Source organism: Parasteatoda tepidariorum, chromosome 1 (genome assembly GCF_982258835.1).
Source record: "Parasteatoda tepidariorum strain Cologne lab strain chromosome 1, Ptep-v5.0, whole genome shotgun sequence".
Classification (NCBI taxonomy): Eukaryota; Metazoa; Arthropoda; class Arachnida; order Araneae; family Theridiidae; genus Parasteatoda; species Parasteatoda tepidariorum.
Genome location: NC_141755.1, coordinates 71,873,242 through 71,896,404, shown reverse-complemented (window position 1 = coordinate 71,896,404; position 23,163 = coordinate 71,873,242). Strand labels below are relative to the sequence as shown.

Sequence of the window (23,163 nt, the reverse complement as noted above, 5' to 3'; positions counted from 1 at the left end):
TTCGTAATGTGGAAGCGTCTCTAGTGACGTAAGAGGGCTGTTCCGGGCATGGATTTGAGTGTCGTTTTAATTCTGATACTATGCCAAACTCGCCTGGAAGTTTTTAGCATTATTTATGCGACTTCCTTAAATATAATGTTTTTATTCTTGCACATTTTGAAAAAAAAATGCCATCAAATCTTCCTCAGTAGTGATTCATTAGATACTAGACAAGATGGAACCAAATATAACTTTGAGCTCTACCGACTTTATAAGCAGCCCCAAATTGCACAAATAATCCGCAGTAATAGACTGAGATGGTTGGGCCGTTTGTGGAGAAGTCCTGAAAATAGCACCATGAGAATGGTCAACATTAGGAACCCCGAAGGGTCAAGTCCCAGAGGTAGACCTCTGCTAGATGGATAATGACCTGACAACACTAAAGATTAGAAATGGGAAGAGAGTTGCCGTGGATAGGAGGTGCTGGCGTTTGTAAGCTGTCGAGGCAGCCAAGGCCTGCAAGGAGCTTTTGCTCTGACAAAGAAGAGGATAGACTAGATGGATTAGTGGTAGATGCATTGTGAAAAAGGGTATTCAAATCACGGTCGGGGCTTAAAGACCACATATCTTCAGATCAATGGGTACCAGCTTGTGTGGAAAGTAAAGTGGTCATGACATCATCACGACCATGTTGATCACATCACTACCATCATGCCATTAGTTAAAACTCTGTGATTCCTCTGGCTCATAGCTGGCTGTTGAGGAAATGTATCTAATGGATATGTATTTTTCTATTTCATTTTTTATAAAGATTATAAGAGTACTTATTAGTTGCGGTGCTTACGAGATATACTATATGGCATAACGTTTAAAAGTACTCTTTATTGTTAAGTGAGTATTGCGTTTTGACAGTCGTGCTAGTACTAGTTTATTGCTAAAATAATATCTCAATTTCCCCCTAGCTTAGTCACTTTTATTTTATTTATATTACAACAAGTGATATTTTTGTATTATTTTTTTAGGTCAAAGATTTGCGTTGATGGAAGAGAAAGTAGTAGTTGCCAACGTCCTTCGTCATTTTACGTTGGAATCTTTAGATCAAAGAGACCAATTACCTGCGGCTGTAGAACTTATTTTGAGAAGTCCAGTTCCAATTCGAATAAAAATTCGAGCAAGATGAGAAAAATCGGGAAGCTTTTTGTTTGTAATGTTTTTATAAAAATGCTATTTTATCTTTGTATAAACAATGATGTACAGATAATTATAAATGTATTTTTAACTATTAAAATCGTCACTTAATTTGGAAACATTCTATCATATCTATAATTGTATCCATAAACCAAATCTAAAAGAGAAATTCATTGAAATCGCTTATAGTTCGAAAACCATTGTTCTTAGCCACTTATCTGTTATGTCCGAACGTTGTTCGGGCGTCACCAAAGAGGACTTCTATGATTTAGGGATTTTCAATTGAGCGATTTTTCAATCCAGCGGCCTTTAACGACCCTCTCTTCTGTTTCACATTTTCTTAAATAAAAAGACAGATGCTTGTGTTTTTTTAGTTCAGGCAACGCATTTTAAAAGAAATAAAATCTAACTTATTATTGCGAGAAATTATCAAGAGGAATTTCCAAAAATGAGAAAGAGTCGTTAAAGGTCACTAGATTGTAAATGAGCTGCCCGTACACCGTTTGGGCAGCTAATTTAAAATCTTTACAATACTTTAGTGTATTTTCTTACATTGATCAAATAATTTGCCCTGGAGGAGAGATAGGATTATAAGTATAAGAATATTTCTGGTATTTTCATTCAAGCGGGGATTATGGGAGAGTTTGTTTTCACATATTCAGTGAATTACCCTTTGTAAATAGCCTTTCTTCCTAATTTCGATATGAAATAACGGAAGTATAAGAGGAAGTTGGTGTGTCATAACAGAATGTAATTCCGATATCTTCATGTTTCAAAATATACCATACCAAAGCTGAATTTTGAATAGAAATAAAAAGTAATTAAAAATTCGCTTTCTTTCTTCTATTTTTTCCCCTAAAATTTTTTCTTCTTCTAGTTTTATACCTTCTTCAGAAAAAAAGGCAATTTCCAAGAAAAGTACCTTATTTTTGCCACAATTATGATTTATCAGAAATTAATAAAGCCAATACATACATATAAAAGTTTTGATTGCCCATTTAAATTCATATAATTGATAAGAACACAAAATTGTTTTAAAAATATCCTTATTTTGGTCACAATATGGGAGAAAAATGAAACAGTTAAAGGAAAAGGAAAGTAAGCATTTTCTTTTTTTCTAAAAATCGATTAAACTTTCATATAAAATTAAAGAGACAAGTACAGAGTTAAAGTTGCGTAACGCACAAAGATTTTCCGATCAATACGCTAAGCTAAAAAAAATTCCTGGATCAAATTATTGCTGTAAAATAATCGGCATCCTGAGTCACTATTTTTTACTGTAAAATCCCTTTTTATCAGAACATGGTGCGGGACGAGAAAATTTATGTAGCGTAATTTTTATAGTAATAATTACCATAAAATCACTAAATCACTCTAATTAAATAAATATTACTGTAAAATTTACGGTTTAATATTGATTTTTAATAATAAAAATGATTTTTTGTATCCCCTAAATCCATTTTTGGTAAAATGGATTTTCGGAATGATGCACCCAAAGTGCCGGTACTTTATACAGTAATTTGGTGCACAATTTTATACACCTTGGAGAAATCCTGAAAAGTGCCTCATTTGATATTGTATAACTTAACCTTTAGCCTTAGTCATCTTCAGAGGAAAAGTGAGTCCACGAAGGTATTTCAATTATGCCGCATTCTATTTAAGCTGCTCCCTAAGGATCGACTTTTAAGTGTGAAAGAGATTATCGATTTTGATGGAACTAATCTGCATTTGCATTACAAGGAGAGGAAAAACACGAAATTCTCCCATGGTTAACAGGCTGCAAGAGATTTCTACTCCATGATCGTTCTACCACTGAGGATATTCTCAGTCAGATTGTGGTCGATACCGACCGGGAAAGGAATTCGTATCAATCGGCCATTGCTTGGATTCAAACCTGGTCATCTTATTGGGAGGCAAGCTATATCACGCCTCATGCAAAGCAATTACCAAGTTTAGACATGGAAGTAATCAATCATAAAAGCTAACTAATTGACCTGAAATTTATTTTTTAGAACAAACTGTGTAAACGGTAAAGTGCAAACCTCATTTTTTTTTCAACTAACAATGACACAATCTTGAGCCATTAGAATAAAAAATTTAAAAACTATGATTCTTAAGTAAAAGATAGAGAAAATATGTATTTTTGTCTTACTGAAAACGAAAACAGTAGGAAAATTTCGGGTGGTGATGATAGCACATTGTGAAAGTGCCAAACTCAAAAATTAAACATAAACGTCATTTATCACTTAAACGACACTCAACCTGCTTTCGGATAGTCTCCGTTTTAACCAAGCGTTAACATTTTTGTTGACTGGATTCTGCCAAATAACGTTACCATCACAAACACAAATACTCCTTCCTATTTGGGCCTACATCACCAACCATCATTACTCGATCTTACTCTAATATCCCTTGATCTCTTTCAGAATTCTCTGTCTTCTCTCCTTTCAAAAGTGATCATCTTCCCATACTAATCATGGAAAAATTTTCGTTAAGTAGTTCTGGTTCCCCGCTGTCCTACCTTCATATAAAAAACGCCGAAAGCTCCATTCTACTTTCTGGTGATGCCTTTAATTCAAGAGATATAAAAAATTTATGGAATCTTGCTTCGAAATCTAATCACAGTAACAAAACACACCCCATCCCTCAACTCAATATGTGGGACTAAAAATGCGAGTATTTATTAGGTCAAAAACGCAAATTTATGAGGAAAGAAAAAAAACTCAACTCAACTACCCTTTGGCTCAAATACAAACAACTCTCAGCTCAACTCCCCAAATACATTAACAGTATTTATGCATTTATCCGTAAAGGTACTTCAAAGAACATTCGAACTTTGCTCCATTTATTACTTCATTATTGGTAAACAAGAGACCAAGTTGCTTTATTAAAGATGGAGCAGTTTGGGAACTACAGGCCTAACTGTAATATTAATATTCCTTTAAAAATTAGGGAAGAATATAGCACATGCTCTAAATTTACACCAAGGCTTATAAATTCTCTTAATATTGACAAATAAAGTTGTAACTTGATCAGATATTTTTGATATATCGTATTAAAAGTTCCATACCAAATTGTAAAATTATTAAAAAATTATATTAATTTCACACCGATGCAAAAATAAAATTAATTTTGCATTTTCCACTCCAAATAGTAAAATTAGGGGTGAAGCAAACAGGCCCAATATGGTTCCAGGGAACACCTTTTGCAAAAGCGAGAAAATAAGAAATGATGGTTGTTTAAAGAAGCGTCAAACAGCTAATCTGATGAGCACGAGTTCGTATCTCATGGCGTGCTGTTGTCTGGTATGAAATAAAAAGGCTAATTATTAGCTGTTGTATTTTTCTGTTCATTACCGAATTATAAATAATTTTTTATCCACATTTTTTAACAGCATGGATATTTTAATAATATATTTTATATTTTCGTTCTAAATAATTTTTAGCTGTAATAGGAAAGCGTCGAGACACTGAAAAATTTCCGGCGCTCTTACATAATAACCTATATTTTGTATTTATATTTAATAATAATTTTTAACTTTACTCCATTTATCATTCTAATATAAGTATACACGAGGTCAAGCCACAAAAATACAGATAAATTATTTCGAGTACAATGGGGCATTAATGAAATAACAATATTCCCTTTAGTCTACATTTATTCTATCTCTTTCAGTCCATGCCTCAGGCCCTCAATAAATCTTTATCCCACCCCTCACATATAGTTAGACTAATGAAAGAACTCCCCTCGCCACGAGGTCTAAAACCGTCTGCTGCTACGGAAACAATAAGTAGCACATTTCAAGGAGGGGAGCTTCTTTACCTAAAATTATGAAATTATGACCCAACATCCATACTTGAAATAATTAAACCTCTTAACCATAATCATCGTCACTACTTCAGACGTATGACCCGAGGAGTTCTTTACATAGACAAACTATACAAGTACACACACCCTTTAGAAGAAAGAACTCTCTTTCACTGTACTATATTCCCGATCTCCGTCCTATTTTGCAACTCATGTGTATTTTGTATTAGTTACTTAGTAACAAACAAAACACAGCTAAGTAACAAAAAAATTGAAACATTTCAACAAAAAAAAATCAGCATTGCTTATTTATTTCCACATATCAATTGAAAAGAAATCAAAACGTACAGTTATCTGCTAACGTTTTCATTTCTGAAGCAGCTGCAGCCTTAACTTCAAAACGTCTTCGTCGAAGTAGTGTGGGATATCTACGACAATTTATTTTTCCTTTTGTAAAAAAATCCCCTCTTTTCTTACCAGAGAATATTCGAATTGTTTTTGATGTTTTAGTTTTATTATGCTCCTTTCCCTTTATGCGATTGATGATCAGTTCAAGAGCTTTTCCAATCAAATCATAAATGGCTACCAAAGAACCACCCAGCCAATATCCCATGTATCCTCCAATCACACTGAATATTTCCAGTGACTGAAAAAGAATGAATACTATGTAAATACAGGATGTCTGAAAAGTATGGAATTATATATATATATATATATATATATATATATATATATATATATATATATATATATATATATATATATATATATATATATATATATATATATATATATATTATTATTTTATTTATTTTAGTCATTTTCATGTCCCCAGTATATTTTATGTTTGTTTTACAGCTTACGAAAAAAAAAAATTCAGGGAAAGTGTCCTTCAGAATGCAAGCTAACAAAAGAATAAAAATAAAATTATCAATTTTTATTTTTTATTTATTTTAGGTAATTAAAATATACCAATATGTCATTCCCTCACTTGAAGAATGACCCATATATATATATATATATATATATATATATATATATATATATATATATATATATATATATATATATATATATATATATATATATATATATATATATATATATATATATATATATATATATATATATATATATATATATATATATATATATATATATATATATATATATATATATATATATTTATATATGTATATATATATAGATATATATATATATATATTTATATATGTATATATATATAGATATATATATATATATATTTATATATGTATATATATATGGATATATATATATATATATATTTATATATGTATATATATATATATATATATATATATATATATATATATATATATATATATATATATATATATATATATATATATATATATATATATATATATATATATATATATATATATATATATATATATATATAAATAAATACAAGAAAACACTAAGAAAGTTAAGAAAAACAATAAGTATCATTTGTTGCGCTTAAGCTGCAAGTACACCGTTTTGGGCAAATCCGTGTTAAAGTTATCGATTAAAATTTTTTCTTTGATAATTTAAATAATTTTTCTATGTGCTAATCCATATCGTGCAAATCCGCGGCTAAAATTATTTGCAAAGCAGGCAATTTAAGTTTCTCTTTTCTATTTTATATTTTTTCTTAAATAAACATCTATCTTCTAAAACTATTTATGATCAATTTTTAAAATTATCCAGTATAATATTACCTTGCGCACATCCATTTCGGGCCCATCCTTGGTAACTAACAAATCAAAACTCAGAATAACAAATCACTTCAGCAGTGCAGTAAGAACGACACTTTAAAACCCTCTTGTTACACTCAATTTGCGCTTTTGTTTTCATCTTTTGTTTTCATATTTTGTAATCTGACAATCTTTCTGCGAAAACATTTTTAAATCATTCTTGAAAAATATCCGCCCATGTAAGTTGTTATGATTTTGCTACTCGCTTTATAGTCCCCCCTTTTTAATGTTTTTTATTTTTTTTTATTTTATTATCTGTTTTTACATGTTATTGTTACTTATGATCTATTTTATTTGTAGTTATTTTATAAAAAAAATTTTTGAGTGCTCCTCACACTATTGTATTAATATATTTTGCTTTGGCTTTATTGATACAATATCAGAAAGCACTCTGTTTTGCGGATATAATCGTGTGGGCTGAAGAAAAGATTATATCTTTTTTTCCGGTTTTCTAATCAACATTTTATTTATTTATTACAAGATAACTTTAAAAACAAAAAACCATGATAAATTTCAATAAATATGTTTGTTAAGTTTCAACAAGTGGTGCTCTCTTATCGTTTGAGCGGCTTTTATAAATAGGTAATAATATACAATTAAAATGAACTCACCTAACAAAAAATTAGTCAAACCTAGCGAAATCACGAAAAGCATCATTAAATTCCATTTTACCTTCTTTGGATAGAATAAAGATCTTCATTTTAACGTAAATGCTCTATTACTACCTTTCACTTATCATGTTCACGATGAGTATGCTATTGATATCAAACTTTTCAAGATGGCAGCAGGGAAGGAAAAATAGTAACTAGAGCAATGAAACTTACAAACCATATATTGCAGAATGGTTAAGTGTAAAGTGAAATGAATAAAAAGGCCATACTTAATAGCAATCAAATTTAATAATGTAAACAATTAAAACAAACAAATATGATGGTGTGACATTTGTTAGCCTTCTCAAAAAGTCCAAAAGCTCCTTTGCCCGCCTCACAAGTGATACAACCTCAGAATTATTGTAAATGATTACAGCGCCCTCTGTTGGTGAGACATAAAATCGTTACACCCTAATGTATATGGATTGCGTTGCGAATTCACCTGGCATTTGGAACAGCGAGTAAAACTTCTATAAAAGTATTCTCGCAAAGCAAACTAACTAAATCCAGGTATAGTCAGCAAGTCCAAAAACAGAGCAGTATTAGAAGATGCTTTTTTGCGATTTTTTTAGGGGCGGCATTTTTGTTGTTGTTGTTGTTCGATTAGTTTCGTTTGCAGTTAAAATTTAATATAGTTGTACCCGATTCTGCAATAGTGAATTAATGAAGAGGGGGAACAAATGTTTTGCAGCATTTATGCAAATACTTGATCTTGCCTTATTCGGGTAAGGGGATTTAAAATCTGAAATTAGTTTTGCTTCTATAGTAATGGATTTTTTTTTAAAATGACATTTTTAGTCCATTTTTTGTCACAATGTTCACGTTTTAAAACGTTACATATAACAGAGAGTTGCGTAAATGTTGCAACAAACTTCTGGAACAGTTACGGAACATAATTAGGATTAAAATTGCTTAGGAACCCATGCTCCAAAATTGTCATCGTAAGGTGCTTTCATATTATGACCTGTTCAGAAACACACGAAGAAATAGTTCAAAATACCCTAGTGGCGTATGACGACATTTCCGGCAAAGGTTCTCATGCAATTTTAATCCTGATTTTCCTAGAAGTTTGTAGCAACATTTACGCAGTCTCTGTTATATATAACATTCATAAACTTCTACATTTCGACAAAAAATAGACCAAAAATGTCAGTTTGAAAACTGTAGGTTGGAGAAAGAAACGGATTACAGATTTTAAGTTAGCTATACGAAAGTATTTATAATCTGCTAAAAAATATGCAATAGGAATGAAAAAAAAATTGTTCCCAAATGCAATTTTAAACCAGTTATTTAATATGCAAAGAGTCATAATTTTACCTCGAATTTCGGTTTGTGCGTGACATTGGAAATTTCGAAATCGTCAAACTGTATATTTATGTCAATACTTCCACACCTACAAAAATAAAAAGGCAAATTATTTAATACTTCTCCATACTTAACTTTTGGATTGGTTTATAAATTAGATGAATGTCAAGAAAAAAAAAGTTTATTTAAATTTTCGCTTTGAATATACCAGAATCTTTGTTTTGATAAAGAGGCTCAGGTGGTACTTTTCAGTTAACATGTTATGACATATCTCACATTTACACTTAATGTAAAGTGACAATTAACTCTTAATTATATCTAATCCTTTAATTTTCTTAAAACTTTATTCCTTTTTTTAATATAGCAATTATATTTATTTTAACTTTCTGGTTGACCTTCCTCATGGTCAACGTGGTCATCGTCCTTCCTGTGGGGAGTGTCAACCCCTCTATACCAGCCTTTCTTTTTCTTCTTTTACTTTTTCAGGGGGGCTAATTTAACTAATCTCTTTCCTTTTATTTTTCAAACTCTACTCCTTTTTAAATTTAATTGGCTATTCACTTCTGGTCCTACACCAGTTAACAAATTTTTTATCAGACTCTTTGAACAGAATCTCTTCTTCGTATTTCCGCGCTGGTTACTCTTTTTTTTTCTCCGAGCATTGAAGGAATTCCTGTTCTCCATACTTTCCTTAGCCTATAATTTTAATTGGATCTATGATATTAATTTCAGAAAATTAAATATCCTCATCGTATCCTTTAATTTTTTTTCAACACTAAAAAGACCCTCTCAAATTTAAGATTTCATTCTCTATTTTTTTTAACGGTCAAATCACTCGCTCTTTTACACTTTACTTTTATGCATGACGCCTTCATTCTTTCAATTCTCCCGTCACCCATTTCAAATAAGGGCCTTTCTTGTGTAGTAAATGTAACGAAAGATATGTGTTACTAAATGAAATGATTTGTTAATAATTAAGTATTGTGCAGAAGAATTTATTTGCCTGTCTTCTATTGATGGTTTTCTTTTTAAATGTCTTCCTGTATAAGTGTGGTGAGAACCTTTTTTTATTGTTAAAAGAATTTATTGTTGACGTATGCCATTAAGGCAGAGGGGGTGCGATTGTTCTTGTTTTCCAGTGGCGCCATCTATGGCCAAGAATTCGACCTCTGCCACACCCGTTTACAGGGCGGATCCATTCATGCATTCATTCATTCATCCACAGATCGTAATTTTGACCTGAATCAGAGAATCTCCAATCCAGTATCCCCAGAGGTATTGATTTGTTATGGGAACATGGAGGACTATGAGACTCGACAGATTAAACATGCATCAGTCACCATTTACAACACGGGGAGTCTTCGGTCTTTAGGGATCGAACCCACGACGTCTTGGACATGGGCCCAATGCCCTACCAATCAGGCTATCCCGGCCGCTAGTTTTTCTTATTGGAAGCATCATCTTTCAATTAAAGGTTAAATTTGTATCTGGATATAGCACGTCATTATCTTATTTATCATCTAATTTTGATTTTGATTAATTTTTAGTTTTCACCCTTATTCAAAATTTGGTGCAACCAATTTATCCAATTTGTTCAAACCTCACGCTTTGTGACCCCTTGAACCTTGGATTGGGTTATCCCACGACAGCATTGTACTACCACTTTCCTTAACGATCACATTTCCTTTTATTTAATTACCTTTTATACTATTTTCGGCCTTAATTTGTTCATTATGATATTCAATCACTAACTATTTTTAATAATTTCAACTCATTTAACCATTTTAATACATAAATTTTTTTATTTAATTCGCACCAAAATGTATTTTAAATTACCTGTGACAACATGTTAATACGGATAAGTAACCTTTTTTTAAACACTTCAAATATAGTTCTCATGAGATAGATCTGATATATGAAATGATATGGCTTTTGAATAAAAGTGCAAGTAAACCTGTTTTTTTGTGAATCTATTTTTCTATTTAGCTCTTCCATCTTCCTCCGAGGAAGAGATAAAAGCTTCTTAAACGAAAAATTTATTAAACTTTCCCTTAATGTCTTCAAGAAAAAAAATAACAGTTTGTAATTTGATCTACTGATTCATTTTTTAGAAATACTAATATATTAAAAAATAAAAAGCAGCGAATTATAGAACTTGCAAGTGATACTTCTTGTTTCTTTCAACATATATTTATTATTAAAACTGTCTGATTTTGAGATGTTTGAAAGAAATACTTACTCTGGTTTCCACATTTTTTCATCAATACAATCTTGCTACATGACGGAATGGAAAGAAAAAAATGAAACATTAAAAACACACACAAGCTTTATTTAACAGATAATGCTTTTAAGTTAGGAAAGGATATGTAAGGCAAAAAAAGAAAAAAAAACCTAATATCTCTTTTTCTTTCTACATTCAACTTCATTTGACAGATATTATTTTTAAACGAGGTAAGGATAGGTAATGCAAGATAAATCAATAAATAAATTAAAAAAATAAATTAAAAAAAATACCTAATAGCTTTCCATGTTATTAAATTTTTTTTTCAAGATTTTGTAAGACATTTTTTAAGCAAAAAAAAAAATTCTTAGCCATACTTTGACCAAATGTCGTTTCTTTATTTATATAAGTCATTTTCAATTCAACTAAAAATTTTGTACAGCATCATTAGTTTTCACAATTACCTCAAAAATAGACCTTTTTAAAGGTACAAAATTTCGTGGCAATAACATTTTTGATAAAATGCATATTTTTCACAAAAAAAAATTTTTTTTTTATTAAAGGTATACTTTTATTGTATTTAAATGGAATTTTTAATTCCAGGAAATTATTTTTATCATTGCTAAATATGTTAAAATAGCTTTATAAGTTTGATCGGAAATCTTTTTTATTATAACATTTAAGTCCTTTAGATAGCTAACCACATAGTTGTATGTTATAGTAAAATAAAAATCTTTAGTGCTAAAAATCAAAATTAAGTCAGAAAAAAAAACCTCCAAAAATATCCATTTTCAAACTATTTCTGCAGAATAAATAGCAAAATGATTCTTCCAAATATTTTTCACATGACGACACTGATGCGGTACAGCATTTCTACGCAATGTTTCAGCAATGGTATGTAATACGCTTAATGTTACATTCGTCTCATTATAAAAAATGATTATTGCCAGCATTAAATCGATGGTTTATTTAATATTCCATGAGTTTTCTAGCTTATAAATAATTATGGTGCCGAAATATCTGACATCAATACATCTTACAGTAAGTTCTGCAAGAGCTGATTAATAAGACAAAAAAAAAAGTGAAGTAAAAGAGACTTAGTGTGAATTTAAGAAATGCGTACTTACTTCTTTAGTCTCTACTTGAAATTTCATGATCTGGAAAAAGCACAAATATGATGTACATAAATATTTATTGCAAGCATTTTAAATAAACCACAAATATATACTACTAAGCTGCTGAAGGAATATACCTTTTATCATTATACAGTAAAATAACGAAAAAGTGGATTGAACGAATTGAGTAAGGATGAAGTAAACTCACAAGAAAAAAAAAGAAACAAAACAATTAGAAATTATAAAAAATACGGTTCGTTCACCTATTGGCGCGTCGGATGTTGAAATCCAAATAAATGAAATTTCTCATGTTAAATCAAATGAAAATGCATCGAGAGTTGATGGGACTCATAGTTCAGAAGTTATGAGGGTTTTTTATATGTAAAAAGTACTATTTTTACCGTTCATCTAATTATTAAGTGCAAACTTTCAAACTGTTTCGTTTTAAATTAAAAATGTTGTTATGTTTGAAGGAGAGCAGAAAGTTCTATAATTCATCAGTATGAAAAATTACATAGAAAACAGTTCCAAAGATAGTAACTAAACAGTACTACAACATATTAGTAACAAATTATTTGTTCTATGGCAGTGTTTCGCAAACTTATGACTTTTGTGTGCCCTTTCTACATTTTTCGTAACGTTGTGTACCACTAACAAAAAAATGAATGTATTTTTTTAAAAATATGTTTCTTTTTCTTTTTTGGTACAAAGTTTTGTAGATACCAACCAGCGATCCATGATCTATGTTAGGAATAAAAATTATATTTTATAAAATTAATCAAAATAAGTAGAATTTATTACAAACCTTTACTATAAAAAACTGCATAAAAGTTAAAAATCACAACTGGCTGTTGACACCAATAATTATTAACTGTCAACTCTGCAAAAAATAGCCCATAGAAAAATACATAATGGTAAATTTTCATGGATGGCTTAGTTTTTAAATAAAAGTTTTTGAAATTTTCGTTTGTTGCAAGATATTTCGCATAAGAACGTGTACCCCCGCTAAACTGTTCCCGTACCCCTGGGGGTACGTGTACCATACTTTGGGAAGCACTGTTCTATGGTAACATCAGACGGGTAAATATGAGAAAACTTAATGTCGTAATAACTTTTGATCTAATGATCGATCGTGCGCCAATATGGAATCTTACTGGTTCGTAGAATTAGTTTAATGTGGAACCATGAAGCACGGAGTTCGTAAAGGCAAGCTAACTGGAGATTGCATGTGGTGATTAGAAAACATAGTTGTCTTTAACAGTATTTCATCATAAAAGTATGTTGGCTGTCATAAATATAATGTTCACCTGGAAAGCAATATTTTTTTACATAAATCAAGAAAAGTGACAAAAAGTAAATCTGTGAGACGTCTTCAATTTTTCTCTGGTCACTATTGTTTCTGAAAGCATATTGGGAGTTGAACTGGCAACTAACCATCTTCGTCTTTTGTGTGACAAATAGAAGTAGTAGACATGTTTCAGTCTCCTACTGTCACCTTCTCCCATTTCTTTATGGAAGCATTATTTAATAGCCAGATTTAAATCCATGGATTAGCTGATATCCTTTTTTTCTGTCTTATATTCTTGTATTTTTGGCATACGTTGACCTGTGACTTATCACTGAACATAAAAAAATGAAAAACAATTATATATTCTGGCCAATTTCTTAACTTAGAAACAGTTAAAATTTATTAAAACTTGTTCAAAAAAAATTCATACGTATTTTTTTAAATATTATTATTAAATTCCATTATTTCAACATGACAACTTCATATTTTTCTTCGTAACTGTCAAAACTGTATTCTAAATTTATTTGTGTTAAAGATGCAGTACTTACCCCACAGGATTGCAAATTGTTATGGCTGGTATATCAAAGTACGTTGGAGAGACTTCTTGTATGTCTACAACTGTTGGGTACGTCCAATAAAGATTTAGAAACTCCACACATTGGTATGTAAATCTTCCGAAGCAAGTAAGAACAACCAAAAGTCTACAAAATGAAGAATAATTTTATTTTAAGAAATATTTACGTTTTTTTTATTTAACCAATAAAATATCGAATGATCACGATTTCACATAAAATTAAGGAAGGTAGGTCTGAGAAAAATCACTTTGAGAGACTCGGGAAATACTCTTTGTTTCTCTCTCTGTCTCTCTCTGTCTGTCTCTCTCTGTCTGCCTGTATCTCTCCCTCTCTTTCTCTCTCGCTTCCTCTCTCTTTCTTCCTCTCTTTCTTCCTCTCTCTCGCCCTCTCTCTCTACGTTGTTTTTTCCAAACGTCCTTTCTGTTGCCATTGATTTTTCAAAACTACTGTTTCCGGAATTTCATTAATTTTTAATTGAAAGTGAGGACATTCTCTTCCTCTCTGATTTTTATCATGAACACACTACCTTCAAATTTAGTGGTAAATTCTGCAAACAAATTGATCATGGCCGTCCGTCATAGTTTGAGACGATTTTGTGCATGCTTTTGAGAAAAGAAGTAAAAAGATATATTGAAGAGGCATTTGTCTCAGTGAGCCAATCAGTGAGCAGTTCCCAGTCTGTTGCCAATAGCCCATTGTGCAGCTCTGTGTAATGTAAATAACGTACTACAACAACTTATTTCTCTTACAAAATGAACATCTCTATATGTCAGAAAAAAATGACCGCCATTTCGTTTAATGTTTTTATTGGACAGAAAATTCACATGATCATTAGTAAACAAAGAAGATCCAGATATCTTCGATTGTTTTCATCATAAAAGTGCATCATAAAAGTGCAATGATATTTATCTTAAAATTATTTATCTAACCCTTTTTTAATAGGATTTATCTGTACGTTGATCATCCTATCTCACAGTTATTCTCCAGTGTTTTTTCGCTTTTTATTTTATCATTATTCCAAATTGGTTGACACGGCCTCAAACATTCGAATCAATTTGAAAGCTTCCTCAGCTGTTTTTGTGCTAGAAAATGTAGTTTAAGGTAAAAGAAGAAAAAAAAAATAGCTTAATATCAAACTTCACCTTGTGGGTATGATGGACAGAGTTTTTGACGGTCCGGGGACATTTAAACTACCTTTACATCTATAGTTTGCAAAGAGAGATTTTGAGCACGCTGATTGGATTTCCAGTATTACCTTCTGTTACGTCTTTTTGTAGTTTCTCCCCAATATCATTTCTCCGTAATTTGTTTATGAAATGTGAATTTTAATGTAAATAAATTTCTCCTGCTATATTTAAGACAAATGCTAACATTTTGTATAGAAAATAAAATAACGTCATCAACGGTCTTTCAAGAATAACACATTTATTGAAATCTAGTTAGCTTTAAATTTTATTCTTATATTTTTCTTTTTTTGTTTAATTGTTTATGTTTATCTATTTTTTTACGCTTCAGTATAATATTTTTCAATATTAATGTTATGGATTTCAGATAAGTGTAAAGTAAGCAACAATGTTTTGATAAAACATCAAATTAGCACAATAATAATTCTTAAGCATAAATTGTGAGTACTATATAGTATTTTAAAATTATTTTTAGCTATATATAATAAATATAAGAATTGATTAATATTCAAATTGAATAGTATTATGAATCTCCTTTTGCTCTTAGAAATTAAAATCTATAACTTAAATTTATCAAGAATGATTGCAGAATCAAACTAATAAAAACTATGCAGGTTGAGTTTAAATTGACTATATACGAGATTTTAAAATGTATGCAAATATTGTATTGAAATTATTTTTGATTATTGGGAGTACAAATTAGTTCGGTCAGTTTTTAAGAGATGGCTCTGCTGTTGCGAATGTTATATAGGGACAGTTTATTTCGGTGGTTTCAGAGAGGTTAAATATCTGTCAATAATATTAAGTTTATATCGCTTTGAGTTTCATACAAAAACCCTGTTTTTTACTTTGTTGAATATGTCAAGTTTTGTGGTAACGAAGCACCATTTCCAGGAGGTTTTATGTTTCTGCTTTAATTGGAAGAAAAGTGCAGCTGAAACGCATCGAATGCCTGTAAAAATTTATGGTGACAATGCTCCAAAAGATAAATTATGTAGGGAATGGTTTCGACGTTTCAAGAATGGTGAATGATGAATGGTGAATAGTGTTGTATACTATGAGTTGTTACAACCTGGTGATTCCATCACGGGAGATTTGGTATAGGCTACAACTGATTCGTTTGAGCGGTGCATTACGAGAAAAACTGCCAGAATACGAGCAAAGACATGACAAAGTTATTCTTCTGCATAATAACGGTCGGCCTGATGCCTCAAAAATCGCAAAAAATTATTTGGAAACGCTCAAGTGGGATATTTCACCTCACCCGCTGTATTCGCTGAACATTGCTCCTTCTGATTACAAGTTGTTCCGACGCATGCAGCATGATTTGACAGGTCACCAGTTCACTTCCTTCGCGGATATCGAAAATTGACTCCTAACTTTTATCGCCTCAAAAGACGAGACATTTTTTCGAGATGGAATTCGAAAATTGCCTGAGAGGTGGGAAAAAGTAGTAGCCAGCGATACACAATACTTTGATTAATCTGTTCATTTATTTTGTTCTGAAATAAATGCCTTTTTGACGACAAAAAACGGACCAAACTGGTTTGTAGTCCCAATATTCGAAAAAGATTTTATAATATCTTAGAGTAAATATTCTAAACTGTTATAACTTAGCAAAAAATGTATGAGATATTCATAATTAATAATAAAAAAATTTTATAGCGAGTAGCATATAACAGGTTTACAAGTTACAATAAGTATAACACGTTACAAGAAAATAAAAGTATATACTAGGGTAGGAGAATATTATTATTATTTTTTTTTGTAGATTTTTCATTTTCACTCCGCAACGCATTTCTATCTTTAGTGAAAACATCGAAATATTTGAATGTTGTGGAAGTTTGGCGTTTAGTAAAATAAACAAATAAATAAAATGAAAGGATAGAAATAGATTTCATAAGGTTAAAGCATAGTTTAATTCCTATTGTTTCACAAAAACAGTTTTTGAAATGAATGAATATTTAATTGACACGAGGAACCATTTGAAATAAATTATAAATTCTTATATTTGCATACTTCATTTATGCAAAATTTATCATTTAATTCTAAAATATAAGAGGGCGTTACGTGCTAAACAAATCTGCTTAAAACTAACAAAACCGATAGAAAAAAGTTATACAGGTTCTTTATTTGCATAAAGAAATTAACCTTTTATTATTAGCATATGAATAGAATAAGCAGCTAATAATAATTTTAAAACAAATCAAACAAAAACTTAAGAATCAAGCAAACAGTTTTTTTGAAAATACAAATATTTATCAATTTTGGAGCACATTATGCTCTTGGATTTCATAATTAAATTTACTGTTCATGCAAGCTGAACAAATATTTTCAATTAAAAACCGTGGAATTTAGATCAATCATGTGAGAATCTTTGTCCGTGAGGTTTCAAAGCTTAGGAATTCCATTTCGTATTCGTCAGTTTCCTGAATTCCTTTACCCTCTTGCTGCGATCTTTAAAATTTAGAATACTGCTTCTAAGGGAAATAATGTTCGATGAAATAGTTTCTATTTCATTTTTAAATGAAGAAGGCAGTTTCTCAGGCGAAAAAATTTATATTTCAAGCTTGAAAAAGAAAAGTTGTACTACAGAAATTGCTCTATACTTAAAATAACAAGCGTAGCAGAATGCAATGGCCATGCGTCACGGAAAGCGTTGCCGAGAAATCCAATAAGCACGCTTAAAATCTATCTTTACAAACTGTAGATGTAAAGGTAGGTAACATGCTGCCCGGGGGGTTTATTTTCCGTAGTAATGATCGAACAGTTCTTACTATTATCGTGTCTTCGTTGTTCGAATTGCGGTTTCGAAATTCTCGCCAGGTTGGGAGAGCATTACTTGTTCCCCCCTCCCCATTTAATTGCGTAGTTTGTATATGAACCAGTATTTATTTCTGATCATGTGCATAAGTGAAACCCAAACAGCTAACTATCAATAACCAATCTCTGTAGTTTTCGTGAAACGTTAAAAGCTCGTGCTCAGAATGAAAAACAATCAAAATTTTAATCAACTGATGCTTTTAACTAATGGTCATTTATCCTTGCGACCGCGTCATAAGCGCTTCGTTTCGAGTTTTCTAGAAACGAAATAATCCTTTTAAGATCTATAAGAAATCATATTGTAACAAAATTTCAGATATCAAATATCACTTCATATATAATATGAAAATTTGAGAAATGCATAAGTATTTACTTTAGTATTCCAATTGTTTTCATTATGGCAGAAAAATGAGATCTAATGAGAAAAAATTTATTGCTTAGGGGCTGAGATTAAGGTTAGTTCTGATTCTCTAATAGTTGGAGAGAGTGGAATAAAATTACAACACACAATAGTTTTATTTGCTTTTTCTCCTACACTATTTACCACATAGGAAATTAAGTATAAAATAATAATAATAAACTTATAAATATTCTTATGTTAAAGCAAATTATATATGGACTTCTAAGCCCGGTCTTCATGTATATTAAATGAATTCTCTCCCATTAAAAAAAATCGTTTTTGAAATGTGCTGGAATAATGACATATAGATTCATTGACAAATAGATTAATACTTTTAATGACTTTATACTTTAAATAATAAATGATTATACTTGAAATGATTCATTGATTATGATTCATGAATGCATTTTCTTTTTACTATAACAGTTATATCGATTATATAAATGTTAAAAATATCAGATATATTATAACTCATGGCATAGCTTTGAAAGGGAAGTTTTTATTTCCCTTTCAAATCTATGCCATTTAAACAATTACCTAAACGCTCCATTTGCTATGAGACAAAATATCGAAAATATATTCTTTCAATAGAATTTTTTACTTTAAATTGGATCTTTAATTAACGAACATTAATATATTTAAAACTCTCGCCGAATATTATTGGTTACAAATAAAATCATGACTCCCATTATTTAAGTCACAAATATTTAATTCAAAATTCTGAAGGGGTTTACTGTGAGATATTGCAGAGTGTCTTAATGGATTACCGCATGCAGTAAAAATAGCCCAAAACAAAATGTGTTTTATAATATTAATGCCTATCGTCATAGAAACACAACCAGTTTTCAATTCTTACAATAGCATTTTCGTTTTACAAGCAAAACCTTAATGTTCAAAATGTAAAGTCACTTAATGTAAATTATTTGAAAGTATCATTAAATCATGATAGAAAATATCCCTTATCGAAGCAAAAATAAAAATTGAACTGATCATGTAACATCAATAAGTATAAACCTGAACGATTAATGGATTACAGTACACAAACACAGTGAAAATAGTTATTTACATAGCGTAGAATAGTGTCAATGAAAATATTGTTCTACAATATTAGTGTCTAATATAGCAACGCAGCCCGTATTCAATTTTTGTTTTTTTGTTTTACGAACCAAAGTTTTATGTTCCAAATGCAGAATAATTTGTTGCGATATATTTAAAAGGATTATCAAATCTTGATAAGCAGTGTGCCTTATTGTAACAAAAATAAAATATGAACTCACCACCTAAAAATATCAATTAGTACAAACGTGAATCAAACGTACCAACATTAGAGTGTCTATGCAAATGTTCCACATTAATGGTAACCAAGTTCTTGGTTTTAATTTTGAGTTTGGTGCTTTTTCAAAAAAAAATTAACATATGATGCTGCCAAATAATTAAACAGTGCAAAAAATATTACTGATGCCGAAAAATAGAAGAAATGAACATAAGTAAAATAAAAAGGAAATTTAAGAAAATTTTCTCATTTTCCACAGTTAAGGGAGTTTAATAGTATAAAATTGCCGAAGTTCAGAGTTTACAGTAGCAATTTTTACCATTGCAATCTTGAGCGCACAAATAGTAAACTCTTAAAAAGAGTTTACACTATAATCATTTTTAATAAATTAATAGAATTGAAGCTAGACTTTGATTAAATGGCAATCAACTGCCGACTCAACTCAAAGTTACACGCTTGTAAATTTGAGTGCTTAATTTAAGAAAGAAGAATTAAAAAGATTAAAACTATGTCTAATGCAGAAACATATAAGGGAAGAACATAAACTTAAGCAAAAAAAAAACAAAAAAAAAAAAAAAAAAAAAAAAAAAAAATGTGAGCTGGAATACTTCGACATATTCGAGCCTAAAGGAATATAAACTTTTTAAAGAGATAAAAATTTTAAATCTATTTAATTTCATTACAGCTGCTTTAAAAATTTAAAATCCATTTATTCTCAGTGCTTCTGCATTGCAAACATTGACAACTAGTTATTTAAATGAAAAAAGAAGCTTCTTTTAGCAATAGAGATTTCAAACTTAATAACAATTTTTGTCAATTTCTCAACTTATAATCACTATTGAGAAAAAACGCTTTTTTTTATTGTCTTTTGATATTTCTTTACATATTAAGTAGAAGATTTTAATTATATTGTTAGTTTTATAGAAAAATATTTATTTTAAACTTTAAAATAGAATCAAATTGTACTTTTTATACTTTTTCAGTTTGCATTTTGCAATACATGTATTATATTTAAACATAAACTATGGATCGTAAATACGTCAATTGCTTTCTAAATTACACTTATGCTTATAAGATAGACAAATATTTTGTGAATACCATCAAAACATATTTTAAATCCCTAGAAACAATTTTTAATGTAACTCAGCACTAAATACTTAGCAACTATTTTACATTAAAATTAGTACAATTATATTAAAAATAATAATTTTCTTTCTTTGTTGAAAAGCATTTTTAATAGTTTAGTGACGTTTTATGGTAATTTAGTTTAATGTAACAGGGAAGGAAAGTTGCCAATTTTAGGGCAAAAGGAATGTTGATTTGTTACATTTTAGATGGTGGGTTTTAAGATTGTTATTATCAGCTAATAAGTGCGCATTCTTAGCTTTATTGAAATAATACCGATTTAATAATCAAAAACAACATTTTCTTCATTCAATTAATAATTTTTTTATGAACACAAAAAACTTTAATGTTCTATATCTTAATTTAATTATTATTAAGAATCTATGATAATAAACACAGCATTTCTTGATTAGGGTATATTTAAAAAAACTCATCAGTGTATGAAATACCGCCTAATCATAAATATCAAGATAGGAAGTATTAAGCCTTAGCACTAAATCTAAACAAGCACAAATGTATGGAATACCAAGCTGTGGCACATTTTCATAAAAAACATTCAATTATGGAATACCAGGAAGTGGCACTTACCTTAAACAAACGTCAGTGTATGGAATACCAGACAATAGCACATAATCTTGAAAATCAGAAGTGTGTGGTAGATTAGGAAATGTCAATTAACCTTAAAATATGTGCATGGAATGCGGGCATTAGCACGTAACCTTAAATAACATAAATGTTTGGAATGCCAGGAAGTGACTTTTAACAATAATAAAATCATAAATGTAGAAAACACTGATTGCTATTATTGGTAAACGGTAATTGTTGATATTAAACATATCACTAATAATCCAGACTCTCATATCCCAATGACTTAATAAAGAAAAATTTTAATATAAAATAAAATTCTGTTTTATGTTCTGGCTCGCACTATATGTTCCTGAATGATTTTCTGATTCTTGTACATTTTTTATTTTAGCCACTTTATTCAAAAACACCCTGTACAATACACACTGAGTCACATGGGTTTTAAACTGGCATCCTCTTTTTCTTTGCTGCCTCCACAGCCTTTTGTGAGCCATTAGAATGTCTTTCTATTCCACTCTATTTTTGACAGGGTGTTGCAGTTTCTTACTCTCAGTTTCTTTAAATCCTCATCAATGAAATCAACCTACCTCAGTTTAGACTTCCCTCTGGCTCGCGTTAAAATCGGTTTAAAAATTTAAGATTTTGGATAATAAGATGGGTGAGACCATAAAATAGTATCCACATTAATTAAGTATCCAAATTAAAATTGGATTTGAAAATTGATTTTGTGATTTCTTATGAAGACTCAATCATATTTTTACTCGGAAAGAAACGTCTGTTTCCAAGTATTAGAACTTTAAAATAATCTTTAACTATCTCAAATTCCATTTTAAGCTTCAATTTAAAAAGCAATAAATTAATTCTTTGTCCTCAATAAATATTTAAAAATATTTATTTTTCAAATAATTTATTTAATATTTCAAAAATTTATAATTTTAAGGTTTGAATTTAATGTAATCTAATGGCTTGATGAATTTTTCCCCTAAGTTAAGAATAATTTTTATTTATGATAAAAGAAAATTCCTTCTAAATACTAATACGTTCTTTAATAAAATTATTGTGGTAATGTTGTAAATTGACACTCTCGCTTTAAAATTTCAAAAATGAGGGAAAAAATATGTAGAGAGTCTCTTAAATATGATATAAATTACATTCAAATAAATTAAATTTATACTATAAAACACGACATTAATGTCATTGCAAGAGTATTATTGTCACAAATAAAGCTTTTATTCTATTAATAAATCTCGAAAGCAATTTTCATCTCTCTATCCTTTTTTTAATTCAAATTTTTCAGAAATAATGAATCAGTTCTCAACTTACAATATTTATTTAAAAAAAAAACAATCATGATTAAAAATACATAATATTGATTTTGAAATTACTTCATTTTTAGTTTCAAACTTTTAAAACATAATAACTTTTAACTGATAAATATCTGCTAAATTATTTCCTTTAATGATAAGTTACTCCCACTATAGTTTCCACTAATTATACCCCTATCATAACATGTTATTTAGTTCTCTTCATGTTTTCTAAATTTATAAACTCTTTCATAAAATAATATAAACTATCGTTAAATTTAAAAGCCTTTAAATGCATTTCAAAATTATTAGTTTTGTCTATATTATTCAATTTCTGGGGTTGATAGTACAGTAAAGTTTTTTATTGTCGACCAGGAACCAAGTTTTTACAATAAAGAAATACAATATTATTAATATTCTTTTATACTAAGCTCAATCGACATTAAAAAGGAAGTTCATTTATTTTCTATTATTCAACTTTAATTTTCTCCTCTCTCATAACAAACAATCCTTCGCGTTGCTCACTTTACAATCCTAAACTTTCGATTGTACTAAGGCAT

At 29.6% G+C, this 23,163-nt stretch overlaps 1 protein-coding gene across 1 annotated transcript in view; it reads left to right on the top strand.

Moving 5' to 3' along the window:
• LOC107443468 (cytochrome P450 4V2) overlaps nucleotides 1–1,286 on the top strand; it is a 39,473-nt gene extending 38,187 nt beyond the window's left edge. Inside the window, exon 11 of the mRNA XM_043039899.3 lies at nucleotides 1,002–1,286. Within this exon, the coding sequence (XP_042895833.2) occupies nucleotides 1,002–1,159 (158 nt within the window). The 3' untranslated portion in view covers nucleotides 1,160–1,286. The remainder of the gene's footprint in view (nucleotides 1–1,001) is intronic.
• Nucleotides 1,287–23,163: the final 21,877 nt, after the last annotated feature.